At 43.9% G+C, this 18,071-nt stretch overlaps 1 protein-coding gene across 1 annotated transcript in view; it reads right to left on the reverse strand.

Annotated features, from left to right (window-relative positions):
* The window catches only part of fam184aa (family with sequence similarity 184 member Aa), a 160,342-nt gene that overhangs the window by 71,049 nt on the left and 71,222 nt on the right, over positions 1-18,071 (reverse strand). The window contains exon 9 of the mRNA XM_060933674.1: positions 16,683-16,833. Coding sequence (XP_060789657.1) covers positions 16,683-16,833 — 151 coding nt within the window. The remainder of the gene's footprint in view (positions 1-16,682; positions 16,834-18,071) is intronic.

An 18,071-nucleotide genomic window follows, 5' to 3' on the forward strand; every position in this document is an offset into this window, starting at 1 on the left:
ACCCACTATCATTTTTAGCATGTAAGAATTATTTAACAACTTTCTTGGTAAAATTTGTATTCGTTAAGGTTGTAGAGAGTATAAAAAAAACCCAACACTTTGTCAAAGGTGTTTTGTTGTAGCCCATGTGATGTAATGATAGTCTATCTAATTGGGAATCTTGATCTAATACAGGTAGTCGTCGACTTACGACCTATGCGACTTACGACCGATCGACTTTACGACCATCTGGTTATGACTGGCAAGTGTTTCCCAGCTGAGCTAGCTGAGCGTACGACAGTTTCCGCCCCAGCTCCCAGCAGCGCCTCTCGCCGCGTACAACAGTTTCCACCCCAGCTCCCAGCAGCGCCTCTTGCCGCGTACGACAGTTTCCGTCCCAGCTCCCGGCAGCCTCTAGCTCCCAGCTCCCGGCAGCCTCTCGCCCCCAGCTCCCGGCAGCGCCTCTCGCCGTGTACAACAGTTTCCGTCCCAGCTCCCGGCAGCCTCTCGCCCCCAGCTCGCGGCAGCCTCTCGTCCCCAGCTCCCGGCAGCGCCTCTCGCCACGTACAACAGTTTCCGCCCCAGCTCCCAGCAGCGCCTCTCGCCGCGTACAACAGTTTCCGCCCCAGCTCCAGGCTCTCGCACTCCATCATACAGTTTCCGCCCCAGCTCCTGGTTTATGAAACAAGCAAATCCTCCCGCCAGCCCGAGCGCTGCAACAGCTGATGATGACGTAGACGACCCACAGCCAAGCACCAGTGATGCCAGTGGTCACTAAGTTTTGTATTTTGCTATGTTTTACATTTGTATTTTGGTATGTTTCAAACTAAAATGTTTTCTATTTTTCACACCTGTATTTCATATTTTTTGTTTTGCACATATTAAACGAATTGTACTGCACACAGTGTAGTATGCAGTGTTTGACTTAAACCAAATAATGAGCCAAGGTAATGAAATAAGAAAATGTTGATAAAATAAGACTTTAAGATGATTACAATATCATTACACATCACAATATACCTACATTCATTTAACATAGGCCGACTTACGACCAGATCGGTTTACGACCGGTCAGTCGTAACCAAACGCAGTCGTAAGTCGACGACTACCTGTACCACATCTAGCATGCAGAATATAACGCTATGCAAGGCAGAAATTTATAGACAGTCATCCTATAGTTGACTCATTGTATTGATTAAATCCCTTTGGGTAACATAATGGCAATAAAGAGGAAAAAAGTTGCCAAGTATAGTATTGCCTCTGACTCAAAGGAGATGTTTATTTAGAATTTATGGAAGGAGTCTCCAGTGTCAGCACTGCGTAACAGTCACTAAGTTTTTTGACAAGGGGCAAAAGAGTTTGATTTTTTTGTCTTCTTAACTTAAACTTCAAGTGAGAGAAGAAAAAAAATAGACTGGTGGGTAAATGACTGTTTGTATCTGCTATAATGTAAGAGATAACAGAAACTTGTTTCACTGACAAGCCGGTAACTATAAACAGATAAAAAGTACACCACTCTTTCATTGATTATTTCCGTCATGTACTATTCTTAGTTAACTGGTTTTCAAAAATACCATTTGTATCCTATCTTCTCATACAGTAATAACTGTGTAGTCAATTGACAATGTTTTGCACTACAGGCTACTATAAACTGACTTTTTTTTCATTAAGAGTTTGAGAATATAAACTGTGACAATGTAACTAGTAGTAAATCTTTAAGGACTGAGCAGGGAAGATGGATTTTGTATTACGTGAAAAAGAAAACAAAGAATTGTACTTCTAGTGTAAACAAATTAATGCAATCTCTACCACAGTATATTAGGGCCACTGTAGGACAAAAAAACATTAAGCTGAGGAAGGGGGTAATATTCTGAGAAAAAAAAACCCTCCGAATTTGAGATTAAAGTCAGAAATTCACGATAAAAATCTAGAATATTTGCTGAGATTATAAAGTCACAATTTTACAAAAAAAAAAAACCTCGGAAATTCTGAGAGTAAAAAATTACAAATATACGAGGAAAAAAAAGTCAGAGATTATAAAGTCACAAAAAAAACCTCTGAAATTTTGAGATTAAAAACTTATAAATTTACAAGAAAATGATCAAATTCTGAGATTTAAAAAGTCATAAATTTACAAGAAATCCCCCCCTCAAATTTCAAGATTAAAAAGTTACAAATTTACAAAAGAACAACTCAAATTCTGATATTAAAAAGTCACAAATTTACAAGAAAAAACTCAAATTCTCAGATTAAAAAGTCACAAATTTACAAGAAAACAACTCAGAAATTTCAAGATTAAAAACTCACAAATTCACAAGAAAAAAATTGGAAAAATAGTGCTTTTTTGTCAAGGAACCACATTGTTTCATTTTGCAATGTTGGATCAACATCACACCACAGAAGCCACTCCTGAGCCGAGAGTTATAGGAAATGCAGGCTTTCCACTTTAATTGCACAATATAAAAGAATAAAGTGCTAAGAAATTACCTCCTACATTTCCCACAATACACTGCAGCCAGGAAGCACATGATTTATTATTGGATGCAATGGGAGATGAATGTATAAACCACACAGCTTTGTTTATCTGTGTCCTTTTTATAAATAGATATAATTATTGTACAAAGAGCAGTTTCCTGTGTTTATTTATTTATTTATTTATTTATTTAAATGTAAGTGATTCAAGGGCCTGATGGAGCCATCAAACTAGATGAAAGGCAACCCATGGCACAAGACACATTACTATTACATCACCAATGATCAGTAATGACTAATTTGACAACATTCTTTAATTAAGACCAAAAAAATATGCATTAATAGCTGTCTTAAATGCATCCATATTTGGAGCAGTGGGAAATACAGATGTTGGTAGAGAGTTCCACATCTTGCTTGTTCTAGGAACATAGGAAGAGAGATGGAGCTTCGTGTTAGACTTTGGTATGTTCACAGCATATGGGTAGCCACTCACACTCGATCGAGTTACTCTTCCTCTGGGTACACTTGTAAGCAATATTCAGGTCAGCTCGACAGATGGTTGCAGGAAGTAATGACAGTAGAAAATACATAGTGAAGTGATGTTTCTCCTGTGCACCAATGGGAAGATGCCCACCTTACAGGGGTCATTAATGTCTAAAAGGTGAAGAGCTTTCCTCTGCAGCCTATCTAATAACTTTAGTGCCGTGGTACCTCTTCCACTCCATATTGGGGCAGGATACTCCATGAGAGGTCAAACATAAACCTTGTAAATGGTGATGCGAGCTTGTAGGGGAAGTAAATTTCTTGTACGGCTCAAGATGTATATTCTCTTTGCCGTTTTTTTGGCGATTACTAATATGTTCTGAGTTCATGACAGGGTGTTGGTGATGGTTGAGCAGGGTTATGCTCTGCACAGGTTTCAGCTTACTTTTCACAAAAAAGAGAGGAAGGTGATTTTGGATTCACTTTCTGCTGATGATCATCTCCTCAGTTTCACTTGCATTGAAGGTGACACACCAGTTGGAAGCCCACTTTTCAATTTCATCTAAATCACCTTGGAGACTCTCTGAACATGACCCAGATTTTTTATGGCAACAGAGTCATCACAAATGGGTGCAAATCATTTCCTAGTTGTAAAGCCAGGTTTTCTATGTTCATTAAGAAGAGCAAAGGGCCAAGTACACTCCTTTGAGGGACGCCAGCAAATAAGGGACTTGTTGAGGAGATATACCCATCAAGTACCACAGCCTGCTGCCTGTTGCATAAAAATGAAGAAATCCAACTTAAGACTTCATGTAAGTCTCCTTGAATACCAAATGAAGTCAGCTTTACCAGAAGACCCTGTTGTCATACTCAATCAAAAGTTTTCTTGATGTCAAGGGTAAGGACTTGGATTTCTTGCTGGGAATCGAGGGCATGATTCCACCACTGAGTGATGTAAGAAAGCATGTCCATCGTGGATCTCTTTTCACAGAATCCATACTGTGTGTCACAAAGAAGATGGTATTTGTCAAAATGTTTTTTGATGTGGTCCAAGATTAGGCTTTCCATGACCTTGCAAATTATGGGCAGGAGAGATATTGGTCTATAGTTTGAAGGGTCTTGTTTGTTTCCCTTTTTAGGCACAGCTATGATATGGGCAGTTTTCCAGTCTGAGGGAACAGTTTTGGTGTCAAGAGAGATCTGGAATAGCTTGGTAAGTACTGGAGCAAGTTCAAGTGCACAGTTCTTAAGTACACTTGCAGAAAACCCATCAGGGCCATTAGCCTTCGTGGTGTCCAGACTGCTGAGCTTTCTGAGGACTTTCTTGGATTTTCTTGTTACTTTCAGCATGTAGATTCTTCTTATCTGTCTAAACCTTTGTTACTTTGAAATGGCTGAGCTGAGACTTAGAGGAAATGCAGTCTTTCCTCCTCGATCATGCAATCTAAAAGAATAAAGTGCTAAGAGATTTCCTCCTTCGTTTCCCAGAATGCACTGCAGCAAGGAAGCCTGGAAACATGAGAGGTTTTTTTCTTGTAAATTTGTAACTTCTTAATCTTGGAATTTCTGACTTTTTAATCTCAGAATTACTGTTTTTGCCTCATGCAAATGTATGACTATAATCTTACAAATTCTGAGTTTTTTTCCCCCAGAATATTACCCCCTCCCCAGCTCCACTATCTATCTGTCTGTCTGTCTGTCACCCACAATGGCCCAAATATACTGTTGTAAATCTTAAGGAGGACAGCAGAGCTATAGACCCTTTTCACGTGACGTCACGACAAACGCGGCCGCCATTTTGGACATGTACTACCAGTAGTTTACCACAGCCAACATTGAGGAACGGCAGCAAAGAAAGTTTTTACATTCAGCAAGACTTCCATCATGCCACTATATTGTTGTGCACCTGGATGTAGTAACCATCAACAAACAAGGCAAGGTTTATCATTTTATCGGATCCCGACTGAGAAGATGGATAGCGGCCATAAACAGGAAAGATTGGCAGCCCTCGGCATACGAGCGCTTGTGTAGTGACCACTTTGTTGGAGGTAAGACGAATAAAATTAGCCAGAAAAGGCATTACATTGCTGTTAACATTCTGTGGCGGCGAGAGTGTAACCAAATAGGTTAAAATAACCCATTGTAACCTCTTTGTTCTTCTGTAGTAGCTATTGTTGACTAGCTAATGTCAACAACATACTAGCTAGTATGTTACTGTAGCAATGTTTACGTTCAGTCATTTGGATGACTGTTAAAACCTTTCAGTCTCAAGTTTTTCCTTTACTGTATTTACTAGTTTACTGTAATTATGATCCGGCAGCTATTTACACCGGATCCAGTGTAAATAGCTGCCGGAGCCAACGTCTGAGGTTCCGGAGCGCGCTCCGGAACCTCGGACGTTGGCTCCGGCAGCTATTTACCTGTACAGGGCTTAATTTGAGGGAGAGCAAGCCGGAGCGCGCTCCGGAACCTCGGACGTTGGCTCCGGCAGCTATTTACCTGTACAGGGCTTAATTTGAGGGGAGCAAGCCGGAGCGCGCTCCGGAACCTCGGACGTTGGCTCCGGCAGCTATTTACACTGGATCCGGTGTAAATAGCTGCCGGATCATAATTACAGTAAATTAGTAAATACAGTAAAGGGAAAAACTTGAGACTGAAAGGTTTTAACAGTCATCCAAATGACTGAACGTAAACATTGCTACAGTAACATACTAGCTACTATGTTGTTGACATTAGCTAGTGCTAACAGCTAGCTGCTAGTACACTGCTACAACACAGACACCGACCCTAATAGGTCATTGCCTGGTAACAGCAAATTTATAACGGGCCATGTCTCAACAGACTAAGAAATTATTTCAATGACATTTTAATAACATTTTGTTTATCCTGAGGACTGAAAGTAAATGAAAATGTGAACAAACCTTAGCTGTAATAAGATGGCAACCACCGGCTCCAGGGACGACCCGCTGATGTAGGCATGTTACCCAGCCTGACACAAAATATTTGTAGGCATCCAAACTCTTATACGCTTTCAGATCAATACCTGTGTATGGCGATGGGTTTTTAACGACATAGGTATACAGATCATGTGGGCCGAAGTCAGGTAAAGACGAGGGCTTCGTGTACTTCCGTACGTCAGTGAACAATCCTGGTGGAAGCAGGTAAACGTCGTTCTCTAAGCCTGCTAACCTCAATTTTTGCAAATACCTCTCCCTCTGCTTGCCCTGTAAATGCCCTACGTCGCTGGATAGTGAAGGTGTTTTCTGCATCTCGCTCCTTTTTCTTTTATGTTTTTTGTTTGTCGCCTTCCTCGCATTCAAACTGATTCGAGCCGAAGTCCACTACATGTCCAAAATGGCGGTCGCGTTTATGAAGGTCACGTGACTGAAAAGGGTCTATTGGCAGATATTTGAGCCAGCAGCTTTTCTCTTCTTTTTAGATGACAGACCAAGAGCGCATTGGACAAGATGTCATATTCCTTCATGTTACTTTGTGAGATGAATGCACCAGGAACAGAAAACATACACCACTGACTGCTTTGAGATTTGTGCCACCCAAATAAATATTTGACCTAAATTGCATTTATTTTACTCCACACTGGATCACTGGATTGTTGTTGCATCCTACCAAAACGCCAGCTACTGTAATCCCTGACAACATCTGAGCTTCAAATAGAACTTCATTTGGATTAATGTCTAAGCGAGGGCTGAATTACAGCATGTCGTCTGCCAGCGGGCACTTAATATAGGCGTCTGCTTGAAATGTGGGACAGAGAAATTACAGAGGGCAAAGCACACACTGCAGACTGAACCAGTTTCACCACATAATCGGAGAAGTCATACACTGATTTTTATACACTTGTTTCTTTTGAAAACAGGACCAACTTGTGATATTCCTCTGTGTGTGTGTGTGTGTGTGTGTGTGTGTGTGTGTGTGTGTGTGTGTGTGTGTGTGTGTGTGTGACCATACAGCATGAGTATCATAAATGTCAGCTAACTAATTCAGTTTTTTTTTAACAGAAACAGCAGGTTGTCCTATAGCTAAGTAGCTAAAATACTGATGTACCATGCTAGCAGTTGATAAATAACCCAGACACATAATATACACTGAAAGCGTATTAGCTATTCATCTTGTTGGTTTAGTCACTCCAATAATGTTGGTTAAGTGTATTAAATAAGTAATAGTAATAGAAAGAACACTTGATGCGACAATGTCTATTGTTAAAAGCACTATAGAAATAAACTTGTCTTGATGCATCATTTTATCTTATGTAAACTGCAGCACTGTAATCTCAGCGTATACTCAACGGATGTATTAAAAATGTCTACACATCTTGTTTATGCTCTCAGGAAATATGCTTCTTCTTTTAAAAATATTAAAATTTTTACTCCCACTTCTTGCAGTCATAGGTATTTTTACAGCTCCTTCGATACCGATGTTGGTATTGGATATCAGTCGGAAACCATTTTATTTTACCGGCAATTATAAAAAAGCTCTGCTACCAAAAACTGACGCCATGTAATAGTACAATGTGTGACATACACTCACCGGCCACTTTATTAGGTACACCCATCCACCTGCTATTTTATGCAGTTATCAAATCAGCCAACCCCTTGACAGCAGCACAATGCATAAAATCATGCAGATACAAATGAAGAACTTCAGTTAATGTTCACTTCAATCATCAGAATGGGAAAAATTGTGATTTCTGTGACTTTCACTGTGGCATGGGTGCTGGTGCCAGATGGACTAGTTTGAGTATTTCAGAAACTGCTTATCTCCTGGGGTTTTCACATACAACAGTCTCTAGAGTTTACACAGAATGGTGTGAAAAACAAAAAGCACTGAGTGAGCAACAGTTCTGTGGGTGGAAACGCCTTGTTGATAAGAGCAGTCAGAGAAAAATGGCCAGACTGGTTCAAGCAACCAGGAAATATATAGCAACTCATATAATCACTCTTTACAACTGTGGTAAACAGAAAAGCATCTCAGCATGCAACAGCAGAAGACCACATTGGGCTCCACTCCTGCCAGCCAAGAACTGTTAGGGTTGCTGGAGATGTGGTGAATTAGGACCCAAAAGCAGAACATGCACACAGACAGTAATCCAAGAAGTATAGTAGGTTTAATCCAGAACAAAGAACTGGAGACAAGAGGTTTCAACTGTGATACATGGAATGTAGGGTAAATGCGTCGCATGGTGAGTGGTAATGCCAGTTTGACAGAACATGGATTGATTACCTTCCTGATGAGGAAAGGTCCTACATATCTGGGAGCCAGCTTGCGAGAAATGGTTCTGAGTGGCAGATGGCGAGTGGCGAGCATGACTCGCTGCCCAACCCGGTAGGTGGGCACCTTAGAGCGGCGTTTGTCAGCCTGCCTCTTGCATGATAGGGTGGAGTGTATCCTTTAATGAAAATACTCCTAAAAACAGCATACACTATACTAGGAGGAAAAAAAAAACTTAAATAAAAATATAAATAAAATATATAAATATAATGGTCATCAAAATCTATTTACAATATAATCTAAAAACCTATATAAAATACTTGCTTATGACGTAATGGCTGCAAGAGCAATGGATTTAAAATTATTTAAATTTACATCATTTATACGTAAATTATTCCATGTTATTATCATCCTTGGATAAAAAGAAAACTTAAAAACATTATTTGATACACTGATTTGATGAAAAGGACAAGTGTTTGGTAATCTACAACCCCGATTCCAAACAAGTTGGGACAAAGTACAAATTGTAAATAAAAACGGAATGCAATAATTTACAAATCTCAAAAACTGATATTGTATTCACAATAGAACAGAGACAACATATCAAATGTCGAAAGTGAGACATTTTGAAATTTCATGCCAAATATTGCCTCATTTGAAATTTCATGACAGCAACATGTCTCAAAAAAGTTGGGACAGGGGCAATAAGAGGCTGGAAAAGTTAAAGGTACAAAAAAGGAACAGCTGGAGGACCAAATTGCAACTCATTAGGTCAATTGGCAATAGGTCATTAACATGACTGGGTATAAAAAGAGCATCTTGGAGTGGCAGCGGCTCTCAGAAGTAAAGATGGGAAGAGGATCACCAATCCCCCTAATTCTGCACCGACAAATAGTGGAGCAATATCAGAAAGGAGTTCGACAGTGTAAAATTGCAAAGAGTTTGAACATATCATCATCTACAGTGCATAATATCATCAAAAGATTCAGAGAATCTGGAAGAATCTCTGTGCGTAAGGGTCAAGGCTGGAAAACCATACTGGGTGCCCGTGATCTTTGGGCCCTTAGACGGCACTGCATCACATACAGGCATGCTTCTGTATTGGAAATCACAAAATGGGCTCAGGAATATTTCCAGAGAATATTATCTGTGAACACAATTCACTGTGCCATCCGCCGTTGCCAGCTAAAACTCTATAGTTCAAAGAAGAAGCCGTATCTAAACATGATCCAGAAGCGCAGACGTCTTCTCTGGGCCAAGGCTCATTTAAAATGGACTGTGGCAAAGTGGAAAACTGTTCTGTGGTCAGACGAATCAAAATTTGAAGTTCTTTATGGAAATCAGGGACGCCGTGTCATTCGGACTAAAGAGGAGAAGGACGACCCAAGTTGTTACCAGCGCTCAGTTCAGAAGCCTGCATCTCTGATGGTATGGGGTTGCATTAGTGCATGTGGCATGGGCAGCTTACACATCTGGAAAGACACCATCAATGCTGAAAGGTATATCCAGGTTCTAGAGCAACATATGCTCCCATCCAGATGACGTCTTTTTCAGGGAAGACCTTGCATTTTCCAACATGGCAATGCCAAACCACATACTGCATCAATTACAGCATCATGGCTGCGTAGAAGAAGGGTCCGGGTACTGAACTGGCCAGCCTGCAGTCCAGATCTTTCACCCATAGAAAACATTTGGCGCATCATAAAACGGAAGATACGACAAAAAAGACCTAAGACAGTTGAGCAACTAGAATCCTACATTAGACAAGAATGGGTTAACATTCCTGTCCCTAAACTTGAGCAACTTGTCTCCTCAGTCCCCAGACGTTTACAGACTGTTGTAAAGAGAAAAGGGGATGTCTCACAGTGGTAAACATGGCCTTGTCCCAACTTTTTTGGGATGTGTTGTTGTGATGAAATTTAAAATCACCTAATTTTCTCTTTAAATGATACATTTTCTCAGTTTAAACATTTGATATGTCATCTATGTTCTATTCTGAATAAAATATGGAATTTTGAAACTTCCACATCATTGCATTCCGTTTTTATTTACAATTTGTACTTTGTCCCAAATTTTTTGTAATCGGGGTTGTAGTAACTCTTGTAATTTGACACACTTCAGGATGGAAACAAATGCCAACATGTCCATTTAAGATCTTGTAGAACATACTGGCTTGAAAGAAAAGTCTGCGATCTTCAAGAGAATCCCAACCAAGAGACTCTATCATTGGAGTCACATGACTAAAACGACAATAGTCATTGTAGACGAATCGTGCAGCGCGACGCTGCACCATTTCAATTTGGTCGATACTCTGCTTAGTATAGGGGTTCCATGCACTACAACCATATTCGAGCTTTGGACGAACCAACGAACGATAGGCTTGATCTTTAACTTTTGGATCACATCCACTAAGGATACGACGCAGTAGCCCAAGAGTTGAATTTGCCTTCTTGCAGATGTTATTAATATGCTCATTCCAGCACAAGTTATCTGCCACAGTGATCCCAAGATATAGTGCTGAAGAGAATCTAGAAATAGACTGTCCATTTAAAATGTATTGGAACTCAGTAGGTACTTTCTTAGCATAGGAGTCTTCTCCAGGCCAACGCCCATGTCCTCCTGCAGCAGCGTATGAAGGTCTGGGCTGAGGGTACGGCGACCTCCTCCTCTTGGTTGGGGAAGAGTGGTGGTTGGTAGCCTAGGGAGCACTGGAAGGGCGAGAGACCTGTGGCAGATGAAGGCAGAGTGTTGTGAGCATATTCAACCCAAGGTAGGTACTTACTCCAAGAACCGGCATCCCTGGACGCCATGCACCTGAGTGCCACTTCCAAGTCTTGATTTGCCCATTCTGCCTGGCCATTGGTTTGAGGGTGGAATCCTGATGACAGACTACAGGAGGCCCCAATGAGTTTGCAGAAGGCCCTCCAGAACTGCGCAGTGAATTGAGGGCCCCGGTCGGAGACGGTGTCAGAGGGGAGTCCGTGTATGCGGAAGATGTGGAGGATGAGTAGTTCGGCAGTTTCTTTAGATGTGGGAAGCTTGGGCAGAGGGATGAAGTGGACTGACCTAGAGAAACGGTCAATGACTGTGAGAATGCATGTGTTGCCACCTGAGTTGGGGAGTCCTGTGAAGAAGTCCAGGGCGATGTATGACCAGGGTCGATGAGGAGTTGGGAGGGGTCTCAGCAAGCCAGCAGGGGGTCGATTGGCTGTTTTGTTCCAGGCACATGTGTCGCAGGCTGCCACGAACTCCTGGACGTCTCCCTTGATCGATGGCCACCAGAAGCGTTGTTGAACGAGTGCCAGGGTTCAAGCAGCTCCCGGGTGACAAGCCAACTTGGAGCCATGACCCCACTGCAGCACCTGGGTTCACACAGAATGGGGAACAAACAGATGGTTACGTGGTATATTGCTAGAGTTACCAGCCCCGGGGTCCTGCTCCAGGGCCTTCTGCACTAACCTCTCTACCTCAAGTAGGGCGGCCCCCACCAGACAGCATGAGGGGAGGATGGTTTCAGGCATTCTAGACTCCTCCTGGCGGGAAGAGAATATCCTGGACAGGGCGTCAGGTTTGCCATTCTTGGAGCCTGGGCAGTAGGAGAGCGTGAACCAGAACCGGGAGAAGAAGAGAGACCATCGGTCTTGACGGGAGTTGAAATGTTTGGCAGACTTGAGGTATTCTAGATTTTTGTGGTCGGTCCAGACAATGAAGGGGACATCTGACCCTTCAAGCCAGTGTCTCCACTCCTCCAAGGCCAGCTTGATGGCCAACAGCTCTCTGTCGCTGATGTCATAGTTCCGCTCAGCAGGGGACAGCCGGCAAGAGAAGAAGGAGCAGGGGTGGACCTTATCATCATTGGCCCTCTGGAAGAGAACGGCTCCGACCCCGGACTCGAAAGTGTCGACCTCCACAATGAACTGCTTGGCCGGGTATAGTGAGGATGGGTGCTGTGGTGAATTTGCGTTTGAGCATGGAGAAGGCTTCCTCTGCTTCCTCCCCCCACTTGAACGGGCTCTTGATTGAGGTCAACGCTGTGAGAGGTCCGGCCACCATGCTGAAGTCACGGATGGAGCGCCTGTAGAAATTAGCGAACCCCAGGAAATGCTGGAGCTCCCGCCGCGAGGATGGGGTGGGCCAGTCAGCGACTGCCTCAAGCTTGAGGGGGTCCATCTGGATCCTTGCTGGGGAGATGATGAACCCCGGAAACAAGACAGAGCTCTGGTGGAACTCACTTTTTTCCACCTTGACAAACAGCTTATTCTCTAACAGGTGCTGGAGGACCTGCCGGATGTGACCCCGATGTTCCTCCAGGAAGTGGGAGAAGATCAGGATGTCATCCAGGTACACAAAAATGAAGATGTTGAGATAGTCCCTTAAGACATCGTTCACGAGTGCCTGGAAGACTGCAGGAGTGTTGGTCAGACTGAAGGGGACTACAAGGTACTCGTAGTGACCTGTGGTAGTGTTAAAGGCTGTCTTCCACTCGTCTTCTTCCCTGATCCTGACAAGATGGTAGGCATTACGCAGATCCAGCTTGGTAAATACCTTGGCTCCCTGGAGTAGTTCAAAGGCCGTGGTCATGAGTGGTAGTGGGTAGCGGTTCTTGACCGTGATGGCATTGGGACCTCGATAATCAATGCAGGAGTGGAGCGACTTGTCTTTTTTCTCCACGAAGAAGAATCCTGCCCCTGCTGGGGAGGAGGAAGGATGGATGATCCCAGCTGCCAAGGACTCGGAAATGTACTTCTCCATGGCTTGCCTTTCGAGGGGAGAGAGTATAGTCATCCTTTGGGTGGTGCCATCCTGGGCAGGAGGTCAATTCCACAGTCATAGGGTCTGTGAGGAGGGAGGGACACTGCTCGGGTCTTACTGAAGACAAGCTTTAGATCCAGGTATTCTGGAGGCACGTGAGAGAGGTCGGGAAACTCGCTGGCTGAAGGCTGCAGTGGCTTGGTGGGAGGCAGAGTGGAGTGCAGGCAGGAAGATAGGCAGGACTGGCTCCAGCCTAGGATGGTGTTGTCGGCCCAGTTTAGGTGGGGGTTGTGCTGCATTAACCAAGGTAATCCTAGAACGATGGGTACATGGGGGTCGTTCATGATGTGAAGTTGGATGGTTTCAGAATGATAACCGTAAATCCTCAGGGTCAGCGGGGCAGTGAGGTGGGTGATGGTGGTCAAGCCGGTGCCATTGAGTGTCAGGATGGTGAGAGGAATGTCGAGAGCGGGTAGCGGGATTCCCAGATGCTTGGCGGTGGCGGAGCAGATCAGGTTCCTGTCTGCCCCCGAGTCGATGAGGGCCTGGAGGTGGTGATGCTGGTTGTCAAGGATGATGATGACCAGGAGTAACAGTCGATCAGCGGGGGGCTGGTTTTGAGTGTTGCCCACCAGAGTCCCTCGATTCACTGGTGGGCTCGTCCTTTTAACGGGCAGGCTCGGCAGATGTGTCCCAGCTGATCACAGTAGAAGCAGGCCCCTGTGCTCCACCGGCGCTGTCGTTCTTCAGCTGACACCCGAACCCAGTCTACTTGCATGGGTTCAACGGATGAGGTGAGAGATGGAGAGGAGGTGAAGCTGGGGTGAGTCTTCTCTCTCCTCCATTGCTGGATAAGGGTGTCAATACGGTTGGCGAGGTCCATGAGGCTGGAGAGGTCCGATGGCAGTTCCCGTGATACCAGTTCGTCCTTAATGGTGTCGGACAAGCCGTGCAGGAATGCGTCGACCTGGGCGCTCTCGTTCCAACCACACGATGCTGCCAACGTCCGGAACTCGATGGAGTAGTCTGAGGTAGATCAGGACCCCTGCCGCAGCTCCATGAGTTCTCTAGCCGCCTCCCGGCCGGACAGAGAGCAGTTGAAAGTTCGCCTCATCTCCTCGGAGAAATCTTTGAAGTTGGAGCAGAAATGTGCATTGGCATCCCAGACCGCTGTTCCCCACTCCCTGGCCTTGCTGGTGAGGAGTGTGATGGTATACACTACCCAGGAGTGTTCTCTGGGGAAGGCCAGAGGTTGCAGCTCTAGGATTAATGAGCAATGAGACAAGAATGATCTGCAAGTACCTGGTTCTCCATCATAGGGTTGAGGTGCTGGGAGTCTCGGCTGGCGGAAAAAGGTGGTGGCAGAAGCTGGAGTTGGAGATGGCTGGGCAGGGGTAGGCATGGCTTGATAACGTTGCATGGTGAGGAGGTTGAGTGAGTCGGACAGGGTGTCGAGGTTCTGATTGACTTGTTGTCGGTCCTGTTGATGGGCCCCGAGGAGAGTCCCTTGTTGTTGGACGGCTGTTCTCAGATGGGCGAATTCTGCTGGATCCATGTTGGCCAGAACATACTGTTAGGGTTGCTGGAGGTGTGGTGAATTAGGACCCAAAAGCAGAACATGCACACAGACAGTAATCCAAGAAGCGTAGTAGGTTTAATCCAGAAAGAGGTGGGGCAAAAAATGCAAACAAACTTGATTAAGAAAACAATAACGGAAATAGTCCAGGTATTAAAAAAAACAAAAAAAAAACATGAAACTTGACTTGGAAAAACGAGGCAGGCAAAGACATGAAAAACTCTTGAGGCAAATAAACGCCTAGACACACAGTGTCATAAGAGACGTTCTGGCACTGTCTGTGGCTGAGAATGGCGTTTAAAAAGGCAGCAGTGGTAATCAGGAAGTGAATGCAGGTGAGCGCTCGCTGAATGGGGAAGCAGGCAGGGTGGAATTCCCGTCCCAGATCGGAGCTGACGTGGAAGATCCGCAAACTCAGGAGTAGATGTCCGGGGCAGAGCGTGACAAGAACAGGAATCTTAGAATCAAGAACAAGTTCCCATTAAAGTGGCTGGTGAGCATATATTATTGCGTGAATGAGTTATTTGTGAGCATGGAGTAATGAAGCAAGTGTGTGCATGAGAGCATTTCAGTTCAGGGAGCACTGAGCACTAAGATACATGCACACTCTACACTGTGCTCACGAGTCAAGCTGTAATTAAAGTTGAAAGAAGTTTCCATGAGAAGAAACTCACCTGAAATGAGTAAACAGAAGAGGAAACATTGTGTTCTACTGTGTTTAGAGATAGAATCAAGAAGAATTTCTGCAACAATTTCTGCAGAATCAAGCCTTTTCTATTATGCAAAACACTAAAATGCATTACAATGAAATATCACAAGGTAGAGGTGTTCATCACTACTTAATTTTTTTTCATGCAGATGGGAGTGGGTGGACAGATATAAAACTTGTGAGTCCATGCTCCTTAAACATGCTTAGCATGTTTAAATGAATAAAATTTGCTCAACTTTGTCATAAGAAAGCTACCAAATGGTAGCTGGATAGGGTGAAGGGTAACATGAGCTTGAATTCACAGATGGTCTGAGATTGGCTTGTGTCACTGTAATTGCAGAGTGAGTGAGTGAGTGAGTGAGAGAGAGAGAGAGAGAGAGAGATATGCCATGCCGTCCCTCCCAGCCACAGAGCACAGCCAGTTTTGCTCCCTTGGCTGTAGAATAGGGGTCTTCAATCTTATCACTAAAGGGCCAGTGTGGCTGCAGGCTTTCATTCCAATCTAATAGGAAGCACAGTTAATAGTTGATTGGAGACCAAGAAGAATTAATTAAACCAGTCCTACTTGGCTTCTACTTGGTTGGAAAGAAAGCCTGCAGCTACACAAGTCCTTTTGTGGATAAGATTGAAAAGCCCTGCTGTAGAGCATTACTCAGTTTGATTGTTCAGAGATACTAAATAATATTACAACAATACTGTGTAAGACTATTGCTTAAAAAAGAACCAACTTTCTTGCTTTGAATCAATTAATTTGACATATTACAAAGTATGAAAAACAATAACCCTTCTATGAACAAATGTAGTGAACAAAATGCTAGAATCATTGTAAATTGTTCATTAATAATTCAAATTGTAATCATTGGCAAATTGCTGTGATATAAGGGGAATAAATGACTTCAGGTTGTGCTGTTAGAGGAAAATAAAACAAATCACCAGTTTGGAATGGTAACAGGAACTCTATATTACACCACCCAGTCACTGGTTATTTTCCTATAAAAGCATGTCCTGTCATATTTTTCCTTACTAATGGTGGTTTACAGTATATATTAATTTCTGACTGGATGGAAGTCTCTTTTAAAACATATTGGGACATATCAACAATGCCCCAAAATTAAAAAGGAAAGAGCTGGCTTTACACAGAAAGGATTGATTTATGTGTTGCAGTGCATGACAATGGAATTAATTAAAAATTATTACAACATGGTGAGACAAAGCCGTTCATGAAGTCCCTTGGTGTTTTTCTTTATTTTATGATAACATTAACTCGAGTGTTATCTCTCACATTCTGTATAACTGCTTACAGTCACATGATGGTTGCCTGTGTACAGAAATTGACTTATTTATAGCAAGCAGTGACTCATCAATGCAGATGAATTTTAATGCTGTTCTCTCACATAGACATCAAACCACACAGTGTCACACTGAAGCAAATTAAGACAAATGACACACTTTCTGAAGGTGAGAACCGTGAGAGTGTGCTACCTGCTCCAGGAGATCCTCCACCCTCCTCTGCCAGCTCTCTCTGGTCGCCATGATCTCCACATCTCTCTGCTGAGAAAGCTGGCTGAGCGCTGCCTGTTTATCAGCCTCATATTCATCTGTCAGCTCCTCTCTTAACGTCTTCAGCTCAGCTCTACACACACACACACACACACACACACACACACACATATATATATATATATACACACTCTTATTTTACTATCTTTGTGGGCTTCTTCTGGAGATAAATAACTCCAGTGTAACGCGGCTGTAACAAACCAGATGCTCACGGATTATGAAAGAACTCAAGGTTTTAATGAACACAGTGAGAAAAGACAATGTACAAAAACCAGGCCAGGTCAATACCGAGAAATCCAAAACAGGAACGAGGGCTAGACAAATCGTGGTAAGGAAACGGGCCAAGAACGGCCCAAGAACCGGGAATCAGAAAAACACAAGCAATCTAAACACAAGGGCTAGGCAAAATCGCAATCGGAAAACAGGCGAGGGTCGAGAAACCGGGAAGCAAAAGAAACGAGCAAACAAACACAAGGGCTAGGCGAAACGGGAAAAAAACAGAAGGCAAAAAGGGTCATACACAGCAATACAATCAGAATAGTAATGCTCAGTAGGCTCACGAAATGTGGAGGCAATACTGTGCGAGGAACAAAACAAACAAAGGGGTATAAATACAAACAGAAACAAAAAGGTACAGGTGATGGTAATTAGAACTCGGGGGAGCCACTCTTAGGAAGTGGCTCCGGGTTGGCTGACGGAGCCACTGCACAGACTACTGGGAGGGCTGGACCCATGGTGCCTGGGACGGCCCCTAGGCCGAGGTGCGGGCTTCTCTGGATGATGCTGATGGAACTCCTCCACCAACCCCGGATCCAGGTTATCCCATGCGGGAACCCAACTATGCTCCTCTGGCCCATAGCCCTCCCAGTCAACAAGGTACTGCAGAGTCCCTCCTCTCCTTCTGGAGTCCAGCAACCGGCAGACAGCATACACCGGGGTACCTTCTACGTACACCGGAGGTGGGTACATCGGGTGTGGCCTCGTCCAATGGACCTGAGACAACAGGTTTCAAGAGAGATACATGAAATGAGTTAGAAACACGGTAATGCACAGGCAGATCTAATTTGTAAGTAACTTCATTAATTCGCTGGAGAATTTTAAACGGACCAATGTATTTGGGTAATAATTTTCTACCTCCCAGGTAACCTTTTCCTCCAGGAAACCTGAAGTCCTGGGTCGACAGCCACACTTGGTCCCCAGGGAGGTAGGTAGGTGTGTCACCTCTATGACGATCCACTAGCCTCTTGTGTCAGCGGAGGATGTTCTCGATCCGCTGGTGGGTCTGTTCCCAGACCTGCTCGCTCTGCTGTA

The sequence above is a fragment of the Neoarius graeffei genome, chromosome 11 (assembly GCF_027579695.1).
Source record: "Neoarius graeffei isolate fNeoGra1 chromosome 11, fNeoGra1.pri, whole genome shotgun sequence".
In the NCBI taxonomy this organism is placed as follows: Eukaryota; Metazoa; Chordata; class Actinopteri; order Siluriformes; family Ariidae; genus Neoarius; species Neoarius graeffei.